General features: G+C 50.0%; 1 protein-coding gene across 6 annotated transcripts in view; it reads left to right on the forward strand.

The window, feature by feature from the left end:
- SLC6A13 (solute carrier family 6 member 13) overlaps positions 1-27150 on the forward strand; it is a 39956-nt gene extending 12806 nt beyond the window's left edge. For 5 of the 6 annotated variants that reach the window (XM_047743027.1, XM_047743022.1, XM_047743028.1 and 2 more), the window contains 13 exons: positions 4713-4847; positions 8133-8273; positions 11725-11809; positions 12440-12572; positions 13481-13615; positions 19168-19271; positions 20162-20286; positions 23251-23363; positions 23690-23827; positions 24543-24645; positions 25126-25226; positions 26211-26381; positions 26718-27150. In XM_047743027.1, the coding sequence (XP_047598983.1) occupies positions 4713-4847; positions 8133-8273; positions 11725-11809; positions 12440-12572; positions 13481-13615; positions 19168-19271; positions 20162-20286; positions 23251-23363; positions 23690-23827; positions 24543-24645; positions 25126-25226; positions 26211-26381; positions 26718-26840 (1607 nt within the window). In that variant the 3' untranslated portion in view covers positions 26841-27150. The remainder of the gene's footprint in view (positions 1-4712; positions 4848-8132; positions 8274-11724; positions 11810-12439; positions 12573-13480; positions 13616-19167; positions 19272-20161; positions 20287-23250; positions 23364-23689; positions 23828-24542; positions 24646-25125; positions 25227-26210; positions 26382-26717) is intronic. The other variant, XM_047743026.1, reaches the window with a different exon arrangement.
- The last annotated feature ends 118 nt before the right edge of the window (positions 27151-27268 follow it).

Genomic DNA, 27268 nt, shown 5'->3' on the forward strand with positions numbered 1-27268 from the left:
AATTCCACAGATTGGGGCTTTTTAAAAATTTTTTTAAAGTTTATTTGTTTTAGTAATCTCCTCACCCAACATGGGGCTTGAACTCACAACTCTGAGATCACAAATCACAAGCTTTTCCAACTGAGTCAGCCAGGTGTCCCCAAATTTGGCCTTTTCAGGTCCGCATATAACTGAGAATATACAGGTTTTGCTGGAGTCCTGAGCTCATGGTGGCTGAGGCCTCTGGTGCTCTGGCCTGTGGTTACTGGTTTGGGACTGGGACATGAGCAAAGGGACCCTGGATGATGACAAAGCTGGAATGTGAAGTCCAGACGGGACCTGACATCACTCCTTTCTACTCCTCGCTTTGCTAATGAGAAACATAAAGGAGAAAGGACACTTGCTTAGGTTCCCCAGGAAGTTAGAGGCCAAAGGCAGAGGAGAGCCAAGTTCTCTTGCCATCCTGGCCAGCAGGTGGGGAATGCTGCAGCCCTTGAACATACTGTTTCTTATTCTCTCCCTGCAAACAATGTCCTCAAGGTCCATCTACCTTATCTCAACAGGCAGGATTTCCTTCTTTTCATGTCTTGATACTTAAAGTGCATTTCTTTTAAGCAACATATAGCAAAGTCTTGCTAGTTTTTGTTTTGAAGCCCCTCTGACAATCTCTGTCTTTTATTTGGGATGTTTAGACTATTTACATTTAAAGTAATTATCAGTTAAGTTTATCCCATTAAGTTTAAATAAATTATCTATTTGTTTTCTTTTTTTTTAAAGATTTTATTTATTTATTTGAGAGAGAGAGAGAGTGAGGTCACAAGTAGGCAGAGAGGCAGGCAGAGAGAGCGGGGGAAGCAGGCTCCCCACTGAGGAGAGAGCCCGATGCGGGGCTCGATCCCAGGACCCTGAGATCATGACCCGAGCCGAAGGCAGAGGCCCAACCCACTGAGCCACCCAGGCACCCTACTATTTGTTTTCTATTTGTCCTATCAGTTCTTTGTTCCCCTTTTCCTATCTTTCTGCTTTCTTTTGAATTAATTGGTTATTTTTTATTATTTCATTGTTGGCTTTCTTCCTTTGATGGCTTATTAGCCACAAGTCTTTGTTATGTTAGTTGAATGATGGTTTTATTTTAATTTTTGAAAAGACTTTATTTGTGAGAGAGAGAGCATGCGCGTGCGCACACAAATGGGGGAGGGGCAGATGCAGAGGGAGAACCAGGCTCCCTGCTCAGCATGTGGGACTCCATCCTAGGACCCTGAGATTGTGACTTGAGCCTAAGGCAGACGCTTAACCAACTGAGCCAATGAGACGCCCCTGAATGATTGTTTTAGGTTTTGTGGCATGCATCTTTTTTTTTTTTTAGATTTTTATTTATTTATTTAACAGAGAGATCACAAGTAGGCAGAGAGGTGGCAGAGAGAGAGGAGGAAGCAGGCTCCCCGCCAAGCAGAGAGCCCCATGCGGGGTTCGATCCCAGGACCCTGAGATCATGACCTGAGCCGAAGGCAGAGGCTTTAACCCACTGAGCCACCCAGGCACCCTTTTTTTTTTTTTTAAGATTTTATTTTGTGGCATGCATCTTTAATTTATCACAGTTCACCTTCACGTGATTATTCTATTGCTTTACATGCAAGAAACTTACAATAATATATTTCCATCTCTCTCCTCTTGACTTCTGTGCTCTTTGCTACACATTTTGCTTTTTCATATGTTATAAACTCCACCTCATATTGTGTAACTAGTCAGTCATCTTTCAAAGAGATTTGGGTGATAAGAGAAAATTCTTAGATGTTTATCTATGTATGCAGTTACCGTTTCTAACATTCTTTGTTCCTTTGTGTAGCATCATATTCCCCTCTGCCTGAAGGTCTTTCTTTAACCTTTATTATCGTGCGGGTCTTCTAGGGATGGACTCTTTCAGGTTTTGCTTGTCTTAAGAAGCATTACTTCACTTTAGTTTTTGAACAGGATTTTTATTGGGAGTCTAGCTAAAAGTTTCTTCTTTCCTTCAGTACTGGAACTAATGTGCCCTCTTATTGCTGTCTTCTCGTTTGCATTGTTTTCAGTGAGAAATTTGAGGTCATCCTATCTTTGTTTCTCTGTATATATGTGTCTTTTTTTCTCTGATTAATTTTATTTTTTTAAAGATTTTATTTATTTATTTGAGAGAGATCACAAGTAGGCAGAGAGGCAGGCAGAGAGAGGAAGATAATCAGGCTCCCTGCTGAGCAGAGAGCCCCATGTGGGGCTCGATCCCATGACCCTGGGATCATAACTTGAGCCGAAGGCAGGGGCTTTAACCCACTGAGACATCCAGGCACCCCATAATTTTATTTTTATTTTTTAAGATTTTATTTATTTATTTGTCAGAGAGAGAGAGAGAGAGAACACAAGTAGAAGAAGCAGCAGGCAGAAGGAGAAGCAGGCTCCCCACTGAGCAAGGAGCCCAATGTGGGACTCGGTCCCAGGACCCTGGGATCATGACCTACCTGAGCTGAAGGCAGACGCTTAACTGACTGAGCCACCCAGTTGTCCCTCTCTGGTTGCTGTTAAGATTTCCTCTAAAAAAACTCTTAGTCACTGGTTTAAATAACTTGATTATGATGTGCCTTCTTATAGTGTTTTTTATGCTTCTTATCTTGAGGCTCATATAGCTTCTTGAATATGTGGATTTATAGTTTTCATCACATTTGGAAAAATTTCACACATTATTTCTTCAAATTTTTTTCTGACCCTCCCTCCCCATCTTTTATCTCTTCAGGGACTCCAGATGCTAGTATATCAGACTTTTTGAAATTGCTTCATAGCTCACTGACACATTTTTCTTTTAACCTCTTTTTTGTTTTATTTTGGATAGTTTCTACTCTGTGGTTCAAGTTCACTAATCTTTTCTTCTGCTGTTAATTTGCCACTAATCCCATCCAATTTATTTTTCATCTCCACATTGTGGTTTTCATCTCTAATTTTTTTTTTTTTTAAGTAGGCTCCTTGCCCAACATGGGGCTTCAGCTCACAACCCCAAGACTGAGAGTCGCATGCTCTACGGGCTGAACGAACCAGGTGCCCCAGTGGTTTTCATCTCTAGACATTTGACTTGGGTGTTTTCAGTATCTTTCACATCTCTGTCTAACATTTTGACTATATGGAACACAATTATAATAAGCATGCTAGCGTCCATATCTGCTTATTCTAACATCGGTTTAAGTATGGGTTGGGTTCATCAATTGATTTACCTGCTCGTTATAAGTGACATTTTTCTGCTTGTTTTCCTGGTAACTTTTACAAAAGTTTTTATTTATTTATTTGTGAGAGTGAGAGTGAGTGAGTGCGGGGGAGGAGCAGAGGGAGAGGGACAAGCAGACTCTGTGCTGAGTGTGGAGCCCAACATGGGGCTCAATCCCATGACCCTGAGATTATGACCTGAGCCAAAATCAAGAGTTAGATGTTCAACCAATTGAGCCACCCAGGCTCCCCTTTCCTGGTAATTTTTGATTGGACACCAAACCTGGTGATTTTTGCTTTATTGGTTGCTGAGTATTTTTATATTTCTGTAAATATTCTCTTTAAAAAAGATTTTATTATTTATTTGACAGAGAGAGACACAATGAGAGAGAGGACACAAGCAGGGGGAGGGGGAGAGGGAGAAGCAGGCTTCCCGCTGAGCAGGTAGCCCCATGCGGGGTTCGATCCTAGGACCTTGGGATCATGACTTGAGTGGGAGGCAGACGCTTAATGACTGAGACCCCCAGGCGCCCCCTACAAATATTCTTGAGCTTTGTTTGGAGCTAGTGAAGTTATTTGATACTTTCAGGGATTGCTTCCAAGATTTGTTATACAGAACCAGAGTTGTGCTCAATCTAGGGCTAATTATTCTCCATTTCAGTGGAAATGCCTTCTCTTTCCAATGCCTTGTGAATTCTGGGACTCTCCAGTCTGGCTGGTGGGAGTCAGCCCTTCTCCCCGCCCTTCTCCCAGCCCTGTGTGAGCGTCATTACTCTCCATCTTTTGAAATGGTTCTTTCCCTTACCTTGGGTAGTTTCCTCAGACATATGTACTTATTTTTTATTGGACCATCCCTCAGTTGAAAGCTCGAAGTGGACACCCTGCTGATATTTGGATCTCCCTCTCTGCGCGGTTCTCTTTTCTCTGGTACTCCGTGAACTCCTCTGCCTACCTTGGCAGCAGACAGAGACTTACACTGGAGAAAATGCCAGCACTTCCAGCACCAGCACTTCCAGCATCAGCATTCTTGTCTCAGCAGAAAGCCGAGCAGAAAGGATTGTGAAAACTGAAGCAGAAAAGATTACTAGAGGGAAATCTGATTTCAATCTGCTCCAAGTCTCTATCTAGCATTCAAAACAGTAATTTCCTTGAAAAGAATTATAGTCTGTGGGCTATGTTAATGTTCTGGGATGTCCATTATTCAATGAGCTCCTTGCTATTGGCACAGTTATGGATAATTGAAGTCATAATTGATGTTTGATGGGGAGCAGATCCTGGTAGGTATAGATTGAAACTTTCAGAGTGAAAGAAAGGGCTGGTCAGGTAACTTGGTGACTCTTGATCTCTGCTGTGGTTCCAGATATCTGGAGGAATGTCCCCTCACAGTTTTGCATGTCTCGCACCCCTGGGGATTCTGACTGGCAGTGCGGGGTGGTAATGGGAGGAGATGAATGTGGACCACAAGGAGGCTAGTGCCAGGTAATGGAAAACCTGTTTCCGACCCACAGGTGCCTTTTTCATCCCCTACCTCATCTTCCTCTTTACCTGTGGCATTCCTGTCTTCCTCTTGGAGACAGCGCTGGGCCAGTACACTAGCCAGGGAGGCGTCACAGCCTGGAGGAAGATTTGCCCCATCTTTGAGGGTGAGTAGCCTTGTGCCTGATTCCAGGATATCTGCATACATGGTTACAAACCTTATTTGGGATGACTGAGTGCTTTGGTAGCAGTGCTGGTTGACCTAATACTCTGTGTCTTTATGTTAAACCCTCCACTTGTAGGCCCAATGCTGCACTGATCTATCAGAGAATGGAGAAGATGGGGCTGAGGATGGAGAGAAAGATTTCAGATTAAATAAGTAGAGTGCAAAGCTCTTTTAGCTATATATTTTACAAATGTACAACAAATGATTTTGTATTTTTTCAAAATGTTTAATTAATTGCAAGACTATTTAAAAAGATAATTTTATTTTATTTATATTTATTTATTTAAAAGGTTTTATTTATTTATTTGACAGAGAGAGACACAGCGAGATAGGGAACACAAGCAAGGGGAGTGGAAGAGGGAGAAGCAGGCTTCCTGCCAAGCAGGGAGCTTGATGCAGGGCTTGATCTGAGGACCCTGGGATCATGACCTGAGCTGAAGGCAGACGCTTAATGGCTGAGCCACCCAGGAGGACCAAAAAGACAATTTTAAATGACCAAAAGATACCAGTAACAATTCTACTTTCTCGACAAAATAGCTATTTAAAGTTTAGGGTGTTTTATTTCAATATTTCTCTCTATATAGGATTTTCTTTAAGTTTCTATTTTGAAATAATTATATATCAGAGAAAATTGTCAAACTAGTAGAGAGAGGTCACATGTACCCTTCACCCAGTTTTCCCCAATGGTAATGTCTTATTTAACTATAAAAAAAATCATAACCTGGAAATTGATATTTGGCACTATCCACAGACCTTATTCAAATTTCCCCAGTTTTCCATGCACTCATTAGTGTGTATGTGTGTGTGTGTAATTGTTATTTTTAATCACATGTAGATTTATTTAACCATCACCACAATCAATATACAGACTGTCCCGTTATCACAAAGGTCTCTGTCATGCTACTTCTTTGTAGTCACACCTGCCCCTTCTTGCCCCATCCCTAGTCCCTGTAAACCACCGATTTGTTCTCTATCTCTATAATTCTGTCATTTTGAGAATGTTACATAAATGGAATTGTGCAGTCTTTACCTTTTGAGATTAGATTTTTTTAGTCAGTACAGTCCCCTTGAGATCCATCCAGGTTCTTGTATAAAGAGTTCATTCTTCTTTATTGCTGAGTAGTATTCCATGGTATGGACATACCACAGTTCATTTAACCATCACCCACCTTAAAACATTTGTGTTGTTTCCAGTTTTAGGAATTCATTTCATTCATTCTTTCTCTCTGTATAGAGCTTACATATCTATTAATCCAGGATATACACAGTTTATGTCCCCACTTTCCAGTTAGTGTTATTTTCCATTTTCTTTCTTTCCCTCCTTCCATCCCTCCCTCCCTCTCTCTCTCTCTCTTTCTTTCTCTTCCTTCCTTTCCTTTCCTTCCTTTCTATCACCTTCTCCCTCAATTCTTCTCTCCCTCCCCCCCTCCCTTCCTTCCTTCTTTTTTTTTTTTTTAAAGATTTTATTTATTTATTTGACAGAGAGAGAGAGATCACAAGTAGGCAGAGAGGCAGGCAGAGAGAGAGAGAGAGGGAAGCAGGCTCCCTGCTGAGCAGAGAGCCTGATGTGGAGCTCGATCCCAGAACCCTGGGATCATGACCTGAGCCGAAGGCAGAGGCTTTAACCCACTGAGCCACCCAGGTGTCCCCCTTCCTTCCTTCTTTCCTTCCTTTCATTCTTTCTTTTTTTTTAGAGACAGAGGGCAGGGGAGTGGCAGAGGGAGAGGGAAAGAGAATATTTTGAGAATTTTTTTTTTTTTAAAGATTTTATTTATTTACTTGACACAGAGGGAGAGAGGATCACAAGTCGGCAGAGAGGCTGGCAGAGGGGGGGGGGGAAGCAGGCTCCCTGCTAAGCAGAGTGCCTGATGCAGGGCTCAATCCCAGGACCCCGGGATCATGACCTGAGCAGAGGCTCAACCCACTGAGCCACCCAGGCACCCCTGAAAGAGAGAATCTTCAACAGGCTCTACAGCCAGTGTGGAGGCTGATGATTCAGGGGTCCATCTAATGACCCTGTCATGACTCTGAGATCATGACTTGAGCCGAAATCAAGAGTTGGGATGCTTAACCAACTGAGCCACCCAGGCACCCTTATTTTCCATTTTCTATATAACAATAATTTAATGATTGCATAAACTTCAATGGAGTGTATATATCATAATTTACTTAACAGTTCTCTGTTTTGGGCTTTTGGTTTATTTTCAATTACTTATAAAGCTGTTATATTCTGCTGTCGTGTTTATTTGTTAAGATAATTTTGTCTCTCTTTTTTTCTTAATTATTTCATTGGGATAAATTTCCAGGATTAGGATCACTGGATCAAATGGACAATCAAGTTGATGTCTCTTGATCTGGCTTATTAAATTGCCCTATGCAAGTGTTATACTGATTTGCCATGTCATTATACTCGAGTAAGCACCTTTCCCCCGTATCTTTCACGACTCTGGGTATTTGCGGTTCCCCAACTTGTCTTCACATTGGAGTCACCTGGGGACCTTCAAAATATCCTGAGGCTTGTGCCCTGCCCCCAAAGAATGTGATTTAATTGGTCTCAGGTATGGTTTGGGCTTTGAAATTTTTAAAAATATTCCCAGGTAATTCTAATATGTGGACAAATTTAGAAATCACTGAGTTACATCATTTGTAAAAAATTTCACTATGGCTATCTATGCAGAATGGTACCTCACCATCGTTTCCTTTTGCACACCTGCAAATATTAGGGAGGATCTAGTATTTTCTCCCATGTGAATTGTCTATACCTGCACTTTTTTTTTTTTTTCAAGTAAGCTCTATGCCAAATGTGGGGCTTGAACTCACAACCCTGAGATCAGCAGTTGCATGCTCTATGGACTGAGCCAGCTAGGCGCCCCTGTTCCTGCTCTTAACATGTATTTTTATATTTCAAAAAGACATCAACTTAATTCCAGGGAATATTTACTATTGGAATCTTCAAGTTAGTCTTAACATTTAAAAAACAAATCAGTGAATTTTCAGAACCGATAAAGATGGAAGGACACAGGGAGCCAGGGTAGAGGGCAACGGAAGGCAGGGAGAAAAGCCCCTTGTCACCTGCCAGGGAGGCAGAGGAGAGAGTCGGGCGCCTGGGCCCATGCTGTCTTAGGGCTCTGACAGTGGAGAGCAAACCCCCTCCTGGACTGGGATGGGGGGCGTGTGAGAACTCTGTCCACGGTCCCTAGCCCAATTCTGCAGTTTTCCCCTGCAGGCATTGGATATGCCTCCCAGATGATTGTCGTCCTCCTGAACATCTACTACATTATTGTCCTGGCCTGGGCCCTCTTCTACCTCTTCAGCAGCTTCACCATCGACCTTCCCTGGGGAAGCTGCCACCACGAGTGGAATACAGGTAAGGTCATCCCTGGCGAGTCCTCTTCCTCTTGCCGCTCAGCCACATAAACCATGACTGGGATTATCCGTATATCCCCGGCACCCCATCCCCAACCTTAACTTGGGACATTCTAGATAATCCGCCAAGTAGGTCACAGAAATCTTGTATCAAAGATCAGTGTGAGAATTCACCAGCATCACAGGCAAAATGTCACAGACTAAAAAAAATGGTCTCTCAACTGTACTCAAATTTTAAAAAGTTAGTGTATTCAATTCATAGATTATGAAGTCACAGATTATGCAAACAGACCTGATTTCTTTTTATGTAGTTTAGCCATTTATTTCTTGCAGTTTGAAGTCTGATCACTTCGGTGTATGTATTGTTTGTCCATTATCTTTGTTCCTCCTGTCTTCTTTCTGATACTATCTTGGGTCTTTCGATCTCACGGTCCATCTTGGTTTAACCAGGGAATAAGCTGTTTTGTGCGTCTTCCTTATGATTTATAAACATGCTTGATTTCTCCTGTGCTTGTAAGACTGCTTGTGACTCTCTTAGAAGACAACAGGAGCCACCCGTGGCCACAGGCCTACTGAGTCGATTTGGTAGAAAGTATAAAGATTGAAAATCCCTAGGGTAGTGCCATCCAAGAGAACTTTCTGTGATGAGGAAAAGTTCTCCATACTCTCCAACATGGTAGCCGACAGCTCCATGTGGCCATAGAGAGCTTGACATGGGCCCAGTGTGTGTGAGGACCTGAGTTTTTAAGTTTTTGTTTAATTTTAAGTAGCTTAAATGTAAGTAGCCCCATGGGGCTGGAGGCCAACCCAAGGACAGCACAGGTGGGGAGCTGTCCTGTCTGGACCCAACATCTCCACTTGCTCTCACGGCCCCAATATCCCTCAGTGCTCATCATGGGGGCCCAACCTGTGCCATGACTCCTTTTTTCGTTTTGTTTTGTTTAGATGAGGTATTCAGTTCCAACCTGGAGTCTGAGCCCTTTGCTTGCCAAGGAGGCACACTTGGCAATGCTTAGCAAGGCCCCTCTGGTGCTCGACCCTTATCCTTTTCCAGGCGGTTCTGGTGCTGATCTCCACCACCTTCATCCCACCAGTTGGCAAGCAAAGAGTCTGATCTTGGAAGCTCCTCCCCCCACAGCCCTAGATTCCTTAGGTTCTTCTTTTTTAAAGATTTTTATTATTTTTTTAAATTTATTTGACAGAGAGAGAGAGATCACAAGCAGGCAGAGAGGCTGGCAGAGGGGTGGGGGGAAGCAGGCTCCCTGCCGAGCAGAAAGCCTGATGCGGGGCTTGATCCCAAGACCCTGAGATCATGACCTGAGCCAAAGGCAGAGGCTTCACCCACTGAGCCACCCAGGCACCCCTCCTTAGGTTCTTCTTAAATGTGCCTGGGGGTGCCTTCCCCGAGCCCTGACTCCACTGTGGCACTTACCTTACTTTCTGGTGCTGGCTACATCATAAGCGCTCAAAAAAAATATTTTGCTGGATGAGTCCAGTCTTAAAAGTTGGTTCTATTCTAGTATGTTCTTGATTATTATTTTTTTCTTTCTTTCTTCCCTCCTCCCTTCTTTCCTCCCCCACTCCATCCCTTGTTCATTCTATTTATCCTGAAATCACCCTTGGCAACCAGCTTGTCAAATGCTGATTTGATCCAGATCTCAGGGGAGTTCCTTTTGTAGAAATGTTGCAAATTTCTGGTGGCCTAGGGCTTTTGCTTCAGGGAGTTGTGAGGCCTACAAACCTTGGGGTTGACTGGGGGATCTCTGAGACAATCTCAAGGCACATTCCATACCCGAGTCTTTTGCTTCTTGATATTTTTGACATTTCTCCTAGTGAGTCTGGTTTTACTCAGAGCCTAGCATCTTTTGTAGCAGAGGACATCCCATCCTGTCAAGATGAAACACCACTTTTCTGGGCGAGCTGAAGCTTCAAGGAGAGAGAGGGTTCCGTGGAAAGAAGACTCCATGGGCATTCATTCAACAGATATTTATTGAGTTCCTACTCTGTGCCAGGCTCTGTTCTAAGCACTGGGGTTATGATAAGGCACACAAGGGTCCCTGCCCTCATGGAGGTTTTGTCCTAATGGCGAGACACAGACCATAAACAAAATTAAATGCCTAATGTGTATTATGTTAGAAGAAGGGTTAGGGAGAAACATATAATGGGGAGGAGGAATTGGGAGTTTTAGGGGTGGGAGTTGTCATTTTCAATAGGGTCATCAGGGAAGGCCTTACTGAGATGACACAGGAGTTGTGCTCTGAAGTAGGGGTGGTGGGGAGTCAGCTGCAGCGCAAAGGCCCTGAGGTGGCCTTGTGCCTATAGCATCCAGGGAACAGCAGGGTGTGGCTGGAGCAGGTATGGCCAGAGCAGGTCAGTGGGGAACCCCCCCCAAGGGACAAGGTCAGAGGTAACAGTGGTAGATTGAAAAGGGCCTTGGAGGCCATTATAGGGGTCATATCTTCTTTCTCTGTGTGGGGTGGGAAGCTCATTGGAGAGTTTTATGTCACAGATGTGACGTAGAGTTACTTAAATTTTAACAAAATCATTCTGGCTGCTGTGTGGAGATTGCACGAGGGAGGCAAAGGTAGGAAGCAGAGGGCAGCGGAGGAGCCACAAAATGGTGGGGACCCACAGGTGGCTGTAATGAGAACGGTCTGATGGCAGGTGTTGTGGAGGTAAGGCATACAACTTGCTGAGCTGGATTCCAGCCTTCAGTCAGTCATTCACGACCTGCAACAGGCCGTTTCTAAGAAGATTCCCTTTCTCCATGTGTACAACAGGGAAAACTATCTGGTTTAAAGTTTTCTACGATTATTACGCTAACATGACGTAAAAAAGAATGCAAGCCCCCCACCCCATCGTGAAACTCCAAGGTCATTTACAAATAATTAAGAGCCACTACTTACCGGGCACTTTATACTCAGGTTTTCATTTAGTCCCCCATCAGTCTCACAACTGGGTATCACTATGTGCATTATAGGATCGAGCGAAGTGACGTCAGAGAGCCACACAGCAAATAACCAGAGGGTCAGCATTCGAGCCAGAACTTTCTGATCTTGTATCTGAACTCTTGGCCACTCTGCTACATGTCTTCCCTAGAAAGCGTTAATATCCTTCAGAGATTGTGCCTTCATACAAGGCAGTGACCTAGAAATATTTGCAAACTTTGAAGAAGGCAGAAGCAGAGCTCCCTTTGTGATCCCATCTTATGATGTTTTAGTAAGAGTATGTCCCCAGACATTTAGAAACCCACCCGTGAAGTCATGCGGGAGAAGGCGCAGTAAGCTTGTTGAAGTTATCTGTGTTCGAGGATGTTCTGTATGGACAACTTCAGCCCGGTTCCTTCCAGATCCCTTCCTTCCCGTTGCCCTATAATTTCACACCCCTCTCTCTGGCCATGCCAAATAGTGAATGACCTTTCTCTTGCTTCCTTCCCTGGGACCCACGGGTAGAATACTGTGTAGAGTTCCAGAGGACCAATGGCTCCCTGAATGTGACCTCTGAGAATGCCACCTCTCCTGTCATCGAGTTCTGGGAGTAAGTGAGGCCCTCTCCCCATCCCAGTGTGGGCTGTGTGTTGGAAAAGAGGGCATAGGGATGAGCTCGTGTGGTGGCCCTGTCACCTAAGTGGCTTCCCTGCCCCCCTGCCCCCCGTTGGGCTTGTATTCGTGATTAAGGCAGAATGGGTTTCAGAGATGAGAATTTTGCAACTTTCCTTAGGCTACACCTGCCTTCCCTCCCCCCATCCCCACCCACATGTTAGATGGCGCACATGCGTGTGTGTGGACACTCCTACTTCCCTCTGCTCTGCAGCTTCGTGTAGGCTGCATCCTAGCCCCTCCTCCCTCATATCCATGTTCACCTAGTGATTCCTAACATCAACACATCCCGAAACCCTGGTTGGGAAGATATGTGTTTGCACCTCCCTCTCTAGGTTAAATTGGTGCTCAGCCTCCCAGACCACACTTACCTGGAACAGTTTCTAGTTGTCTCCCTTGCTATCTATCCCCATCTCTGGGCAAAGGAGAGCCTTGTGGATCTGAGCAAAAAGAGCTGACGAGCCTTTGGACGAGAGCCTGCAGGCATGACTCTGCTGCCTGAGACTTGTGGGCCACAAAACTGAGGCTGGGGGCAAAGGCGGAGCCCAGCCCAACCTTCTCTCCCCAGGAGGCGGGTCCTGAAGATCTCTGATGGCATCCATGACCTGGGGGCCCTGCGCTGGGAGCTGGCCCTGTGCCTCCTGCTCGCCTGGGTCATCTGCTACTTCTGCATCTGGAAGGGGGTCAAGTCCACGGGCAAGGTCCGTGCTGGAGAGCTCCTGGCCCCTCTCTCTTCCCAGGACTCCTTGCCCTCCCTGGCGGCCCTGTCACCCAGGAGCTCCCAGAGCTGTAACCTGGTCGGGGACGGGAGGGAATGAGCCTGTCAAGATTGAATGTGGCTCCCTTGATTCTGGGCCTCTCCTTGCTTCGCTCCTGTGCACTCTGGTATGTGGGGAAATGGAATGGAAAGGCGGGAGAGAGAGAGGCAGGAAGGACACTTCCAAGAAATGTGATCTTATAATTTGCCACACGTGCGGGCACATTGCAAATTGAACACCCATCATGGCTCCCTGATTTATTCAACCGTTCTTTGGAAAAAGAATCCCACTGAGACAATTCATCTCAAAATGATCCGCAACCACCCTGAGAACTTGGGGGTGGGTACTCTTTGCCATAGAGTGTATGAGACATTAGAGGGCATTCTGAATTCTTCTGGACTCTTGCCCTGGAGGCCTCTGACAAGGCTTCCTTCCTGATCTGGCTCCCCAGCTGCACTAAGCATGTAAGCCCTGTGAGGACAGGGATCACGTGTTAGAGAGTTTTTGGTACCCGACAGCCCTTCCCAAAAATCTAAGCACCTTTGCTCAGAGCATGCCTGAGTTCATTCAGTCACTTAACAGATATTTACCGGGTACGTGTCAGGGGGAGGTGGGTGTGTGAAGCTGGAGGGCTAGGGGAGGCTGTGGCTTCGGGCTGAGGGCAGATGGAGCCGGAACAGCTGCAGGGGTGAGAAGGAGGGGGCAGAGACAAACTGTCTTGACCTCCTCTGTGTGCTCAGAGCAAGGAACTCCTGCCTCCTGCCTCTGCAGCCGGTCTCGGTCTTGGTCGGTCTTGGGGCCCCTCCTACCAAACTCACAGGTTCCTTGTCTTTCATCTGCCCTCTGGTTAGGTGGTGTACTTCACAGCCACATTCCCTTACCTCATGCTGGTGGTCCTGTTAATTCGAGGGGTGACGCTGCCTGGGGCAGCCCGAGGAATTCAGTTTTACCTGTACCCCAACCTCACACGTCTGTGGGATCCCCAGGTAAGAAGCCACAGACAGGGGCCAGCCATCCCGTGGCTCTAGAGGCTTTTTCCCTGCTCCTGGCCCAAACCCTGTGGTGGCATATATGGTGGCGTAGGGGGTCTCTGGCCACGTGTCAGCAGCTGTCTGTTATCCCCCGCTTGGTTTGCAGCCGCCAGGGAGCCCAGGCCTCGTCCTCAGGGGCTCCAGTCTGTCCCCACTTTCCCACTTTTCCTGTTGGTGTTCTCAGCTCGATTTCTTACCCCTCCACCAGCCCCTCTGGTTTCCTCCCTCTGCCCACATGGCCCATTCCAAGGTCCCTCAGTTCCCCAGCCCCTCCCACGGCCAGCTGGGTTGGTGTTGAGTTTCCCATCAGTTGTCCAGAGGCCCCAGCCTCCTCCCTCCTCTCTGGCCCTTCCCTCCTGTCCTGTCTGCTTCAGCCAGCTTCTTTGTGGCCTGGCCCTCCCCGGGGGTGCTGCTGCTTGCTTCCTGGAGGGGTTTGGAAAGCAGGGCCTGAAAGAAAAGCCACCACTGCTGACAGGTTTCTTATCTTCTCCTGTTTGGCAGCCATTTTGAAAAGCTGGCAAAGCCAGGAGGTGTCCAGGGCCAGAGGGGAGCGTGGGTAAGCTCCACCCCAGGGCTCCTAAAATGCATTGCCCAGCTATGTGCCCCGCCTATGTGCTGTGGCTCCCTGGCACCGAGGTCACCCTCTCTTTGGGTGCTGGAGGGGCTCTCTGTGTCTGGAAAGGGGCCCTGAGGAGACACAAGGTGGGAGGCTCCCAGCACAGAAGAGACAGAGAACAGCCAGTGGCTTCGCACACGTTGCAAATGCTGAGGTCCCTGCTGGGCAGGACCTGGAGCGGGGGTGGGGGCGGGATCCAGCAGCTGCATTTTTCTCACGGTTCCCAGCCACCTGGGGGAGTTGAGTCCTGCCATCCTGAGTTCTGCCCGCGACCAGAAGTCGCCAGAGCACTCATCTTCCAAAGCTTCTCGCAGAGTCTGGCAGCCTGGCGTGCCAGGTCCTGCTCAGCAATCTGGGGGGCTGTGGGCTTATCCTTCCCTCCCCTGTTTATTGGACACAGCGGAGGTGCGGCTTGCCTTTGCCTCATCTCCATGCAAGGCACATGGGCCATAGTCCGGCTAGGGAGCAAAGCGTAGAATTGTGGTCGTTGAAGCTAAAAGGCCCCCAGAGATCAACCAGGGCAAACTCCTCATTGAACAGATGAGCAAACAAGGCCCAAGGTCACACAGCAAGTAAGGGGCTGGCCAAACAAAGTGTAATTTTATTCTGTGATTCGGAAGCCTTTTGACGTCTCTGGAACCCAAGTGTTGTGGGTCGTGGCAAGCAGGAGGTTGTGGGGACCAGCTTTGAAGGCCAGGGGTAGAGAGGCTGGCTTGGGTCTCGTGAGCAGGAGGGCTCCAGTGTTGTTCTGGAAGAGCAGAGGGATGAACCAGGGGCTAAGCTGCCGTCTACCTTCGTCTGGGGGGTTGGGCCGGGAAGGAGAAGCCCGTGTTCAGGCAGGAAGATGGGCAGGGAGGCCGAAAGAGAAACGGGAAGGAGGGCTCTGGTATTTCTTGAATGGATTTTTGGCTTCAGTGATCAATGCCTCATTTGTTCTGATCAACTGTTTATAGTCAACAGTGACTGAGCCCTAACTATGTCCTTATCGTCATTACATGCAGTGTCACAGCTAACCCTCAAGGCTGATCAGTGAGGTGACCCCATTTCATAAGAGAGGGAGGCCTAGAGAGCTTAATGCATTTTTCATCCTCACATTTGCAGCTGGAACCTGGGTCCGAATGACGACTAATCCCATATGCTTTATGATCTCTTGAGGGCAAAGTCCCCATCTGCTCATCTTTGTTTATCTCAAAGCTCATTCAGTCAGCAAAAAGTTTACTCAACATCTATTTATTACGTGACGGGTTTGTTCCAGCAAACGCAAAGGAGGTGGACCAGATAGCCTTTAACTCTGAGCGTCAAAAAGGCCATGATTCTGTGTCTGGGTCACTGCGGGGAGTAAAACCTCTTTTCACTGCCATCCAGGATACCACCCTTCCAACTCCAGCCAGCTGTAGGCTGCGCAGAGAACATGTGCCTTCCAAGTCCCCTGAGGCCATGAGGAGGGAGATGTTTCCAGAGCCGGGCTTGGTCTGTGCTGCCCAGCAGCCTTCTTGGCCCCTGGGTCCCCATCTCTGGCTGCAGCCAGGCCTCTGTTGTCGGTGAACAGAGCAGCAGCCCGCAGGTGTGATGGCCCTGCCAGAGCCCTAATTGAATGTAGTTGGCACTCCCCAGGAAGTGTGAGAATTCCAACTGGCATTTGCCTGGCACTTGAGAAAGGTGCGAAATTCCTGCTAGCCAACACAAAAGACATCTCTGTCTGCCAAGCACTCAGTCTGGGAGCGGGGAGGTGGGCAGAGACTGCTGGGTTCATCTGGCTCCCTCCTCTCTTCCTGCCAGGCTTGCTGCATGTCAGGCAGGTCACTGCCCCTCCCGGTGTTCCCTGGGGGAGGGGCTCCTGGAGACCAGGACTCTCCTGGGCAATCCTTTCTTTCCCTTGCCTGGCCCTTTGTTCTGCTGCCTTTGTTCGGTAGATGGATAGGGACTTAGGGTGTCCAAAGAGCCCTCTTGGAACCTTTGAAATCTCAACGTTAAGCTCTTCTAATGAAGGGCTTGTTTAGGGAGGCGGTTGGAACATGGATTAGAATGGGTCTTTTTATTTTTACTCCTATGGGACCTCATGATCACTGGAAGGTGAGTTGCCTTTTTGAAGTAACCACAGTAACCACAAAGAGCAGCAGGAGCTGACACATTTATTATATGCTTGCTGTTTGCCAGGCACTTTTACTGAGGGTGTGACGCTGGGGAGCCCCCACGCAGCCCCATGAATGCCTGTCAGCTTCATCTTACAGATGAAGAAACTCAAGCGTAGAAAACTTAAGAAATTTGCCCCAAATCCACAAGAACTAGCACACGGGGGAGCTTGGGTTTTATGCCAAGTGGTCTTACGGAGTCTGCTGTCCTGATGACCATGATATATATTTTCCAAAGAGTATGAATGTGAAAGTTTTCAGGGCTGCTTTTCACTACTCCAGAAGATGGGACAGGGAACTAATACTTATTTATGTGCTGAGGATTTTGCATATATTATTTTATTTGTTACTGTACCCATTTCCCTGAGGAGAAGAGTGAGGTTCGGAGAGTTTAAGGGACTTGCCCAAGATCACACAGCTAGGAATTAATAGAGTTAAGAGTTGAACCCGGTTCAGTGCAACTCCAAAGCCCAGGCTTTTTCCATTACACACTAGTGCCTTCCTAAAAATAGTGAACATAATCATCCTTGGGATTGAGCTCAAAGTCGAAAACCTCCTTCCTGGATCTTAGAGGTCTCTGTCCTCTGCTCCCTGCAAAGACCTCGCTCTCCTTTTGCCCACACTCAACCAGGTGTTTCTCACACTTGTTTTATTCTTGACTGGTCTCCTGTCGCAGCCAAAGACACACTGGGGCTTTGTTTTAGAAACCAGAACTGCTGGCGTGGTCAGGGAGCAGGTCGCCTGCGGTGGGGAACAGAACAGCCAGCTCTACTTGTTCCTGCGGCCCTTCCTCTGACCCCTTTCTTCTCCCCATGCCAGCAGGCTTGTCAAGCCACAGCTGGGCCAAGAGTGGGGGGCTTGCCAAGCTGCTGGGGAGTGGGTTTTAGTCAGAGGCTCCAGGTCTGATCCTCACCCTCTGAACTCTCAGCCCTCCTGCTGCATTTTCCTCTATTCTCATTAACCTCTGCCCCCAACCCAGTCGTAGTCTGTCCCCCTCCGGGCAGGGTGAACTGCCAAGTCACAATCTTTCTTATTTTTTCTTCCCAAGGCCAAGTTCGTGAAACTTCATCACCATGGGGTTTGCGGCCCCTGCTTACGTGTGGGCAGCCGCAGAATGTCTCTGAGGGCAGCGGAGAGTTTCCCTGGTAACTCATGGGCACTGCCAGGCCCGGGAAGAAAACTTCCAAGACCCGAGGCTGGGCAGTCTCCTGGGCTATCTCCTGGATGGCCCACTGGGGAGCGGTGGCTGGACTGGTGGCTGTGGGCCCCCAGGTAGAGAGGGGTGTCTCCCAGCCTTCCCTCTCTGGGCCTGGATCAGACCTTTGGACAAGTTTAGAGCCTTCGGCCGCAGGGTCCCACCAGTAACCCACTGAGAAGGAACGAAACAGAACAGAGGGACCCGTAGTCACTGACTTCCTGAGGTGACTCCCCTCACAGCCTCTGTGGGGATGGGGTTCACAGTGAGCAGAAGGGATAGGAGCCCAAGATGGTCTCCTCTCTTCTTCACCGTCTTTCCCCACTCTGCCCCGCGTCCCACAAAAGTGGAATACAACGAGAGGAGTGGGTGCCCTGGGCAGGTTCCTGGCGCTGGTTCTCAGGGCCTGTAGGGCGGGGATTCCCGCCTCCGGCTGACACTAGGATCATTCAGGAAGCTCTGAAAATAATACAGATTTCTGCATTTTTCTTAAGTCCTAGAGACCTGAGATCGCAACTAGGGTTTGCTATTGGGTCCCTGGGACCCACCCCAATGCTGGGGGAAATGGGCAGCTTGGCAGGGGCGCGTGTGACAAGACCGTGAGGGAGGCCAGGGGTGGTGGTGACGGTCAGGGAAGCAGGGAGAGGCGGGCCAGCAACTGAGGCTTTGGTGGATGTGGGTACTGGGAGCTTGACATGAGAGGAAGGAAAGCAGGGGTCTGTTTGGGGGCTGTTAGCAGAGGGCGAGGCAAAGGCAAGAAATGGGGACCCCAGAAAGGTTAGGCCCGGTGTTTTCTGCGCCCGTAGCTTAGTGTTCCCTTGTGGTGCTGCATCCTCTGAAGACAGGAGGCACCTGGGAAGGGTCTGCGGCCCAGGGACCACACCTCCTGCAGATCAGCAGGGTTGCCCAGTCCTGCTCGCCTTGATGTGCTTTCTCTTTGGGATGTTATTGTAGCTGTTAAATCTAAATCATAACATGTCCGGGCCGGCTCGGCCAGCTGAGAAAATAATGGTTCTCACCGGGCCCAAGTTTAGCCGCAGAGCTCTTCCCCCCAAGAAGTACACAGCACGTGCATTCCTGTTCAGCCTCTTGCTTTTGTGAGCTGAGGATGACTCTTTCTGCTTTTCAGATAGAGGACTTTGGGGGGCGCGGGGCAAAGATATGTTCTCACCATGGCGCTGATATGAAGGATCCCCTAGGTCCAGAGATCCTGTCCTCTGGGTTCCTTCCAACCCCGTTGCGAGGAGGACTCAGGAGGGAGAAAGTAGGGGAAGAACCAGGACCTTATTTCTGTAAGAGAAAGTTGGTGCCAGGCCTGGCTTGGTCCTAGAACTCCCTCCCAGACTCCTCTTCCCTGAGTCCTTCAGGCTTCTCCCAGACCCAGCTGCCCACGCCATCCTGGTAGTCCCCAAGAAATGCCCTCCGGGGGCCTATTGGGAGAGTCGGGTTGCAGGCTGAGCCACTGCTAGCCAGCGCCCGGCTCAGCCACAGGCCTGTGTGCGCCGTGGAGCCCTGACAGCCCGGCTTTCCTGGGGTGCAACGTTCTTGCCTTTTCCCTGTGTAGGTGTGGATGGACGCGGGCACACAGATCTTCTTCTCCTTCGCCATCTGTCTGGGGTGTCTGACCGCCCTGGGCAGCTACAACAAGTACAACAACAATTGCTACAGGTGATTGGAGGGGTGGGGCCTGGGCCCCCATCCTGCCTCTCCCCTGCCCCGCCAGTGTGCTAGGTCTGGGTGCTTTGAAGGGTGCCCCAGCTCATGGATTTGCCTCCTCCCATCCATCTTCACCCCACTTTCCCGTGCCCCAGGGCCACCAGTTGCTGAAGGGGAGCCAAGGATAGCATGGGCAGAGGGATTTCCTCCAAAGGCTGGGGTGGTTGTGGTTGGCTGGGAAGCCACCCCGGGGTCCAGCCCTCTGGCTAATGGAGAGGTTTGTGGGCTCGAACCTGGGAAGTCATTCATTGTGCCATGCCGTGGAGCCTCATTTACCCCAGCCAGTGCTGAACCCTCACCTACTTTTACCTCACCGCTCCCCATCTCATGCCTCCCCCCGAACCCCAGGGTTCCCTCCAGCCTCCTGGCTTCATATCAGAGCATCTCAGCCAAGTTCAAGCTAAATTAAAAAAAAAGAAAAAAGAAATCAAGTCCCGTCTTTCAAAATCAGATTTGGGGGATGAGAATCACATGTTGCTTGGGATTGCCCATGTCCATAGCCTCCACATTAGCATGCCAGACTGAATTGCATCTGAGCGGAAGCATCCTGAGAGGGGTGGTAGCAATAGGGCAGGGGTGGAGGGGGGAAGCTCTGCAGAAGTTCCTAATTTTTAGATGAGTATATTACTTCCTTAGAACCTTATTCTTCTGGGACCACTGTGACTGAGTCCAAGTCTTAGTTAATAGATTGAGGGGGGTGGGTGTGGGGGCAGAACCAGGCCTGGAGTGCTCGTCGGGATCCTGCTGGCAGCCCCCCTCTGGGCTGTCTGTCCACCTGAGGGGCTTTCTGCTGGCATCCTCGTGCTGACCAGGCCCATCTCTGTCCCCCGCCTGCCCCGCAGGGACTGCATCGCCCTCTGCTTCCTCAATAGTGGCACCAGCTTCGTGGCCGGGTTTGCCATCTTCTCCGTCCTGGGCTTCATGTCTCAGGAGCAGGGGGTGCCCATCTCTGAGGTGGCCGAGTCTGGTGAGTGCTGGGGGCTGCATGCCAGGGCTGGGTTCTGGGAGCTTTGTTTGAACCTTCGCCAACTGGCATCTGGACACGTTTCTAATGTCACCTACCCTGGGGTGCTCACCCTTCGGTGGCCGCGTCCCTGGGAAGACCTGGGGGAGCACATCCACACTCACCCCAGCTTCAAAGGGCAGAGGGGTGTACGGGGAGCATTGCCCACACCTGGCCTCCACTTCCTTACCCTGAAAGCAGCCAACATGGTCAGGCTCGTGTTTCTCCTTGCAGAAACACTTTAGGCATCTGTGAGAAGAGAAAGGCACACATACGGGACGCCTGGGTGGCTCAGTTGGTTAAGCGGCTGCCTTCGGCTCAGGTCATGATCCCAGCGTCCTGGGATCGAGTCCCACATTGGGCTCCTTGCTTGGCGGGGAGCCTGCTTCTCCCTCTGCCTCTGCCTGCCATTCTGTCTGCCTGTGCTCGCTCGCTCTCCTCTCTCTCTGACAAATAAATAAAATCTTAAAAAAAAAAAAAAAAGAGGGGCGCCTGGGTGGCTCAGTGGGTTAAGCCGCTGCCTTCAGCTCAGGTCATGATCCCAGGTCCTGGGTTCGAGCCCCACATCGGGCTTTCTGCTCGGCAGGGAGCCTGCTTCCTCCTCTCTCTCTGTCTGCCTCTCTGCCTACTTGTGATTTCTCTCTGTCAAATAAATAAATAAAATCTTTAAAAAAAAAAAAAAAAAAAAAAAAAAAAGAAAGGCACACATACACATACGCACGTACGTGAACATTCATACAAGCTGAGACATAGTACTATTTCTATTTCTTACCCTCCCCCTTCTAGAAAACCAACTGATAGAAAACTATAGATGCTGTTCTGCCCCTTGTCTTGTTTTGCCCACTCCAAAACGTATCTGGAAGATAAGTTTATGTTGGCGTGGAGTTTCCTCTTTTTCATCATGCCCGTATTCAACAAAATATGGTTGTTGTTGCTTTTATATTTTTTATTATTTTTTAAAAGAGTTATTTATTTATTTTAGAGAGAGAGAGAGCATGAGCAGGGGGAGGGACGGAGAGCAGAGGGAGACAGAAGGAGAATCTCAAGCAGATTCCCTGCTGAGCCCACAGCCTGATGCGGGACTCGATCCCAGGGCCCTGAGATCATGACTTGAGCTGAAGGCAGACACTCAACTGACTGAGCCACCCAGGTGCCCCTGTTGTTGCTTTATTTTATTCTTTAAAAGATTTGTTTATTTGAGAGAGAGACAGAGAAAGAGAGAGAGAGTGTGTGATACTCACACAAGTGGGGGGCCAGGGCAGAGGGAAAGACTGTCAGCAGACTCCCCACTGAGTGCGGAGTCCCATGGGGTGGGGGGTGCTCAGTCTCGGGATCCTGAGATCAGGACCTGAACTGACACCAAGAGTCTGAGGCTCAAGCCACTGAGCCACCCAGGCGGCCCCTAGTGTTGCTTTTAATCAAGAACCAGTCCCCTACCTGAGTGAGCTGTCAATGTCTCCTGCCCTTCCCTACTCTTGAGGACCACCCTCTCGCCCTCTGCCTCAAGACAGTGTTCCATCATGGCCTACTCAAGCATGCCCTGTTACACAGAGGGCCAAGCACTGGGAACTGACATCACTGATTCTTAGGAAACCCAGTATTTTTTCACTTTTTTTTAAATAGAATTTTTAAAAATTTATTTATTTTTCAGAGAGAGAGAGCACAAGCAGGCAGAGCAGCAGGCAGAGACATAGGGGAGAAGCAGGCTCCCTGCGGGGCAGGGACCCCCCCCCGCCCCACGCCATGCGGGACTCGATCCCAGGACCCTGGGATCATGACCCAAGCCAAAGGCAGATGCTTAACCTTAACCGACTGAGCCACCCAGGCATCCCGCTATTGTTTCACTTTTATAAAACATTTGCTCAATAGCGATGGCAAGCTTTGAGGTGGGACTGGGATTATCCCCGTCCTTCCAGTGTGGCGAGTGGGGGCTCGAGGAGGGAAATGACCGTCCAAGATCCCAGTCGTACTGTCTCTCCGGGGAAGCTGCTGTTGGATGAAGCCAGGCATGGGCAGGTGTATCAGCTCCCGTAGTCTGAGCCAGCTAATTTGAGAGACTGTTACGTCAGCGATACCCTGAAATGAATGCCCAGTCACTCCTAACCTTTTCTGAAGGACAGAAAAGGCTCTGGGTGCAGAGGTGGCACACGCGCGGCCCCGGGTTCAATCTAGTCCTTGGAGGTATTTTCTTTGGGAGCATCTTCTAGAAAGAACTCGCCGATTGCCGTGGTGGAGTCATGATAGTGGCAGGTCTCATCAGCTCCCGCCTGCGCTCATTTGACTCTGGGTCAGCGGCACAAATGTACGTGGCTGGGGCGCCTGGGTGGCTCAGCGGGTTGGGCTGCTGTCTTCGGCTCGGGTCATGATCTCAGGGTCCTGGGATCTGGTCCCGAGTCGGGCTCTCTGCTCGGCAGGGAGCCTGCTTCCCTCTCTCTCTCTCTCTCTCTGCCTACTTGTGATCTCTCTCTCTCTCTCTCTCTCAAATAAATAAAATAAAAATCTTTAGAACAAACAAACAAACAAATGTATGTGGCCTGCCTGGCCTCTGAACTCTTTTTAAGGGTGAAACCTCTGGTTTGGGGCAGTAGATCCCAAGAGTGAGCCCTGAGGATCTGGGGTAGAACTCACGGAAATGCAGGTGATCTTCCTCCTTTGTGTCTCCCAAAGCCCCTTACACCCACAGCTTCTAGGTGGTTCTGCTCTGTTCCTGCCAACAAGAACACAGCAGGGGGTGCCTTGGAGATGTGGGCACCAGGTGGAGGTTGGGATGGCTTCTCCCAGGCTCGGTTGGGGGCAATGATGGTAACTTGGGGGCGAGGTTTCCTCTGGCTCCTGTGATTCCATGACCTGCACCGAGCAGCCTTGGGATCTCATGTGGTCTGGAGGCAGCCGAGGCACTGGGCCGTGTTCTTCTGCTCCTTGCTGTAGGCCCCGGCCTGGCTTTCATCGCCTACCCCCGGGCTGTGGTGATGCTGCCCTTCTCTCCTCTCTGGGCCTGCTGCTTCTTCTTCATGGTCGTCCTCCTGGGACTGGACAGCCAGGTATCAAGAAGCGGTCGTGCGAGAGCCTGAGAGATAAGTGGATGTGTGCGGGCTGGAGGATGGGAAGCCGTGGACAGGAGGTTGAGCCCGACGTTCCGAGGGACTTTAGGAAAATTGGGGACCGGGCGAATGTCTCAGGTGGAGGCCCGTCTAGGGACCAAGAGGGACTCTGCAGGGTAGATCCAGACCTGAGCACACCAGGACGGTGCCGGGTACTCGAGGGCCGGGGCAGGGCTGAGCCTGGGAGCAAGAAGCCAGAGGTGGCTGACGGCAGCAGCGTATTTGGGAGCTCTCTTTCCCTCCAATTCTTTTGCCCTCTCATCCAGTTTGTGTGCGTAGAAAGCCTGGTGACGGCGCTGGTGGACATGTACCCCCGTGTATTCCGCAAGAAGAACCGGAGGGAGCTCCTCATTCTGGGCGTGTCCATCACCTCCTTCTTTGTCGGGCTGGTCATGCTCACAGAGGTGAGGGTCCAGGAGCTGTGGAGGTGGGGACCGGGGGAGGAGGAGAAGCCAAGCTCCCGGGCTTCAGGGCCCTGGGACTCCGTCCCTTCCCAGTCACAGCCAGCACCAAGTAGGTGAGGCCTTCCTCTGCCCTGGGAACACCAGCCACACACCTCTGGGGGCGGCTGAGGGATGGTTTGGCTCCACGGTAAGCTAAGAAGTATGAGAAGGATGGTCAGGAAGTTCTGGGTTAGGAAAAATGGCCTTTCCAGCAAGCTCCCATGACTTCTCAGGCAGCTGAACCACGTTCCCGGGAAAGACTTCAAAGGCAGAAAGGGAGCCCTGGGGATGGGTGCTATTCTGTGTTTTGTCTCAAGGGAGAAGGAAGGAGAAGGAGTTTGTCGTCTTCACAGTACTGATGATGGCCTCTGTCCTGATCCTCCGCCAAAAAGTACACACGTCGTCTCGGACTTCTGGGTCAATCTCTAAATGTTCTCAGGGTTGAGCTAACAACAGCGACTGTTTTCTCTATCTTCCCTCTGAAAATAATAAAAAAAAATTTATTGTCTCCAATTGGCCCTAGCGCCTCCCAGCTCACAAACTATATTGTTTTAATATCTGTCTCCCATGATCACCAGGTCTGCTCTGTGCCTGCGGGTGTGAGGCTGGAGGCCAGGGTGGGTAAATCTGTCTGTTTCCTCTGGATACAGTTCTGGTCTGTTCTCTCCCCCGGCAGGGCGGTATGTACGTATTTCAACTCTTTGACTACTACGCTGCCAGTGGCATGTGCCTCCTGTTTGTGGCCATCTTTGAGTCCCTCTGTGTGGCCTGGGTCTATGGTGAGTGACCCTCCCCCCCGGGTCCTAACCCCAGGGCTCACCGCCACCTCATGGCCCTTGGACAAAGAGACATCTGCTGTTCTCACACACCTTTTCCTGGAACGCCCCCCCTACTTGACCTCAAAAATCTCAAGAATCCTAAATCGCTACCATTGGAAGGGCCCTCCAGAGGTTGCTTCGGCACCCTCCTGGTCATGGCCACACCCAGGCTGCCCTGAGTGGGCCCATCCTATCCTGTCCTAGCCAAACCTCTTCAGCCCTTGACGACCTTGATGAACAGAAAGTCATTGTCTTTGCTACGCTAAGGTCTGCCCCCTGCCATGTATGCCTATGACTCCCTGGGGAAGAGAGTCTCCCAGCAGTCATTGGAAAGACAACCATGTTATCTTCTATTTCTTGGTCCTTGCCCATCTGGCCCGTGCCTTGGATGCTGAAGAATGTCCTTTCTCCCCCTTTCCTTCCTTCTCTTCTTCCTGGTAGGAGCCGGGCGCTTCTACGACAACATTGAAGATATGATTGGATACAGACCATGGCCTCTTATCAAATATTGCTGGCTCTTCCTCACCCCAGCTGTGTGCACAGTAAGAGAACCTCAGGGGTAAAGTGACATGAAGGCAAAGAGAAATGGTGGTGGTAGGAGGGTAGATAGGCTGTTAGCTCTAGAAGGTACTTCTCCACGGGGACTGAAAAATCATTTTACATTTTCTCTCCTCCTCCTGTTGGATTCTAGAAAATGGTTAGCAGGGTAGATGCTTCCTTTCCAATTCACAGAAGGTCAAACTGAGGTCCAGAGCTACCAGATGGTTTGACCAACACCACGATGTGAGTTGAATGTCACAGGCAGGACAGCAACCCAAGGGCTACTTGTGGTGTACTAGTAACCACAGCAATTATAAGAATACCATTACAGAGCTCACACGTTGTGCCAGGAATAAGGTGCTTTGCACGTTTTAACCCACTTGATCTGCACAAGGACTGCATGAAGAATTACTAATATACTCATTTTATGGATGAAGCGGAAGCCAAAGAGGGTCAGCCATTTGCCCTAGCGAGGAAATAGCAGTGAGCTGGGATCAAGCCCAGCAGCTTGGCTCCAGATTCTGAGCAGTAAGCCCCGGGGTGCTGCCTCCTGGGGCTTTTTCTTGTATGTCTGCTGCTCCCCAAGTGCCCACTTCGGGGCACAGGGTGTAAATGCGGCCCAGGGGGAAGGAGGCACGACCCCCTGCCCTTGAGGCCCTCGCAGCCTCACCTGATGGTGCTGGATCCTTAAGCACCTGAAAACGTTAGCAGCCTCATGACCATTTCCTAGCTGAGGGCCAGCTCCAGTAGAGGTGCACAGGGGCACGGGGCCCTGCAGGGAGAGGGGAGGCGCCTTGTATGTTCTGTTGAGAAGGTGTGGATTTTGAGTAGAATGTGGTTGGGGGTTGGGGTTTGATTGACCCAGATGAGCCTGGAGGCCAGTCCAGGCTTGCAGAGTGAAGGATCTCTGCCAGCTCTTCCAGGGGGCGTGGAGGGCACAAGGCTCCTGCTCTCCCAGCCCCTTTTTCTTCTCCTCTCCTCCTCAGGCCACCTTCCTCTTCTCTCTGATCAAGTATACTCCGCTGACCTACAACAAAAAGTACACGTACCCATGGTGGGGTGACGCCCTGGGCTGGTTCCTGGCTCTGTCCTCCATGGTCTGCATTCCCGCCTGGAGCTTCTATAAACTCGGGACCCTCAAGGGCTCCTTCAGAGAGGTAGGGGGTTTGTGGGGAGGGACAGGAACACGAGACAATGACATAGGGCCCCATGAGGATAGACCGATATCCACCAGGGTAGGAGTTGGGACACGGGGGTGACACCATGCCTGGAGAGGCTTCTGGGGAGGGACAAAGTGAATTCTTGCAACTCTCAGAAAGAGACTGATGCCTCCAAGTCACAGGCTGGGACGTGGGGGTTGGCACCCGGCCACCCTGGAGGGCACATATGTGTGTTGGGGGGGGCGGCAGGCAGACAGTGGTGAGCTGATGAAGGAGGCGGGCAGCCATGCCCCTGACACCAGCTCACGAGAGCCACCTCCACTTGCCTTGCAGAGAATTCGCCAGCTCATGTGCCCAGCTGAGGACCTGCCTAGATGGAAGCGAGCAGAACCCTCAGCCCCTGCCACACCCAGGACGTCGCTTCTCATACTCACAGAGCTAGAGTCTCACTGCTAGGGCCGTGGGGCCCGGGATCATGCCCACGGGCCTGGCTTGGGGGCCAGCTGCAGAAGCCACTCTGCTGGGCATCTCTGCCTCCACCTGTGGTAGACGAGACACAAAGGGATGGTTTGGAATCTGCTTGGGGCTGGGCTCCTCCTTCCAGAACTTTCCTGCTCCAGGGCTGGCCAGACAGGTGTGAGATGCTGGTATCAAGAGCGCCCCCTTTGAGACAGGCCTTGGGAGGCCAGGTGAGGGCTGGTGGGTGGAGCGGGAGCCCTGTCCCTCTTACCTTTCATTCCATTAAATCTATGTTCTTCCCACCAACTGCCGGCTGTTCCGCCTGGTTCCTGCCTTGGCTGCCTTGAGCACCATCTCACTTTAAAGTTGTGGCTTTAGAGTACCCCCCTCTGCCCTGTCTTGGCCCCGTCTCTCCTTCTCTCTCT

Source organism: Lutra lutra, chromosome 8 (genome assembly GCF_902655055.1).
Source record: "Lutra lutra chromosome 8, mLutLut1.2, whole genome shotgun sequence".
NCBI lineage: Eukaryota > Metazoa > Chordata > Mammalia > Carnivora > Mustelidae > Lutra > Lutra lutra.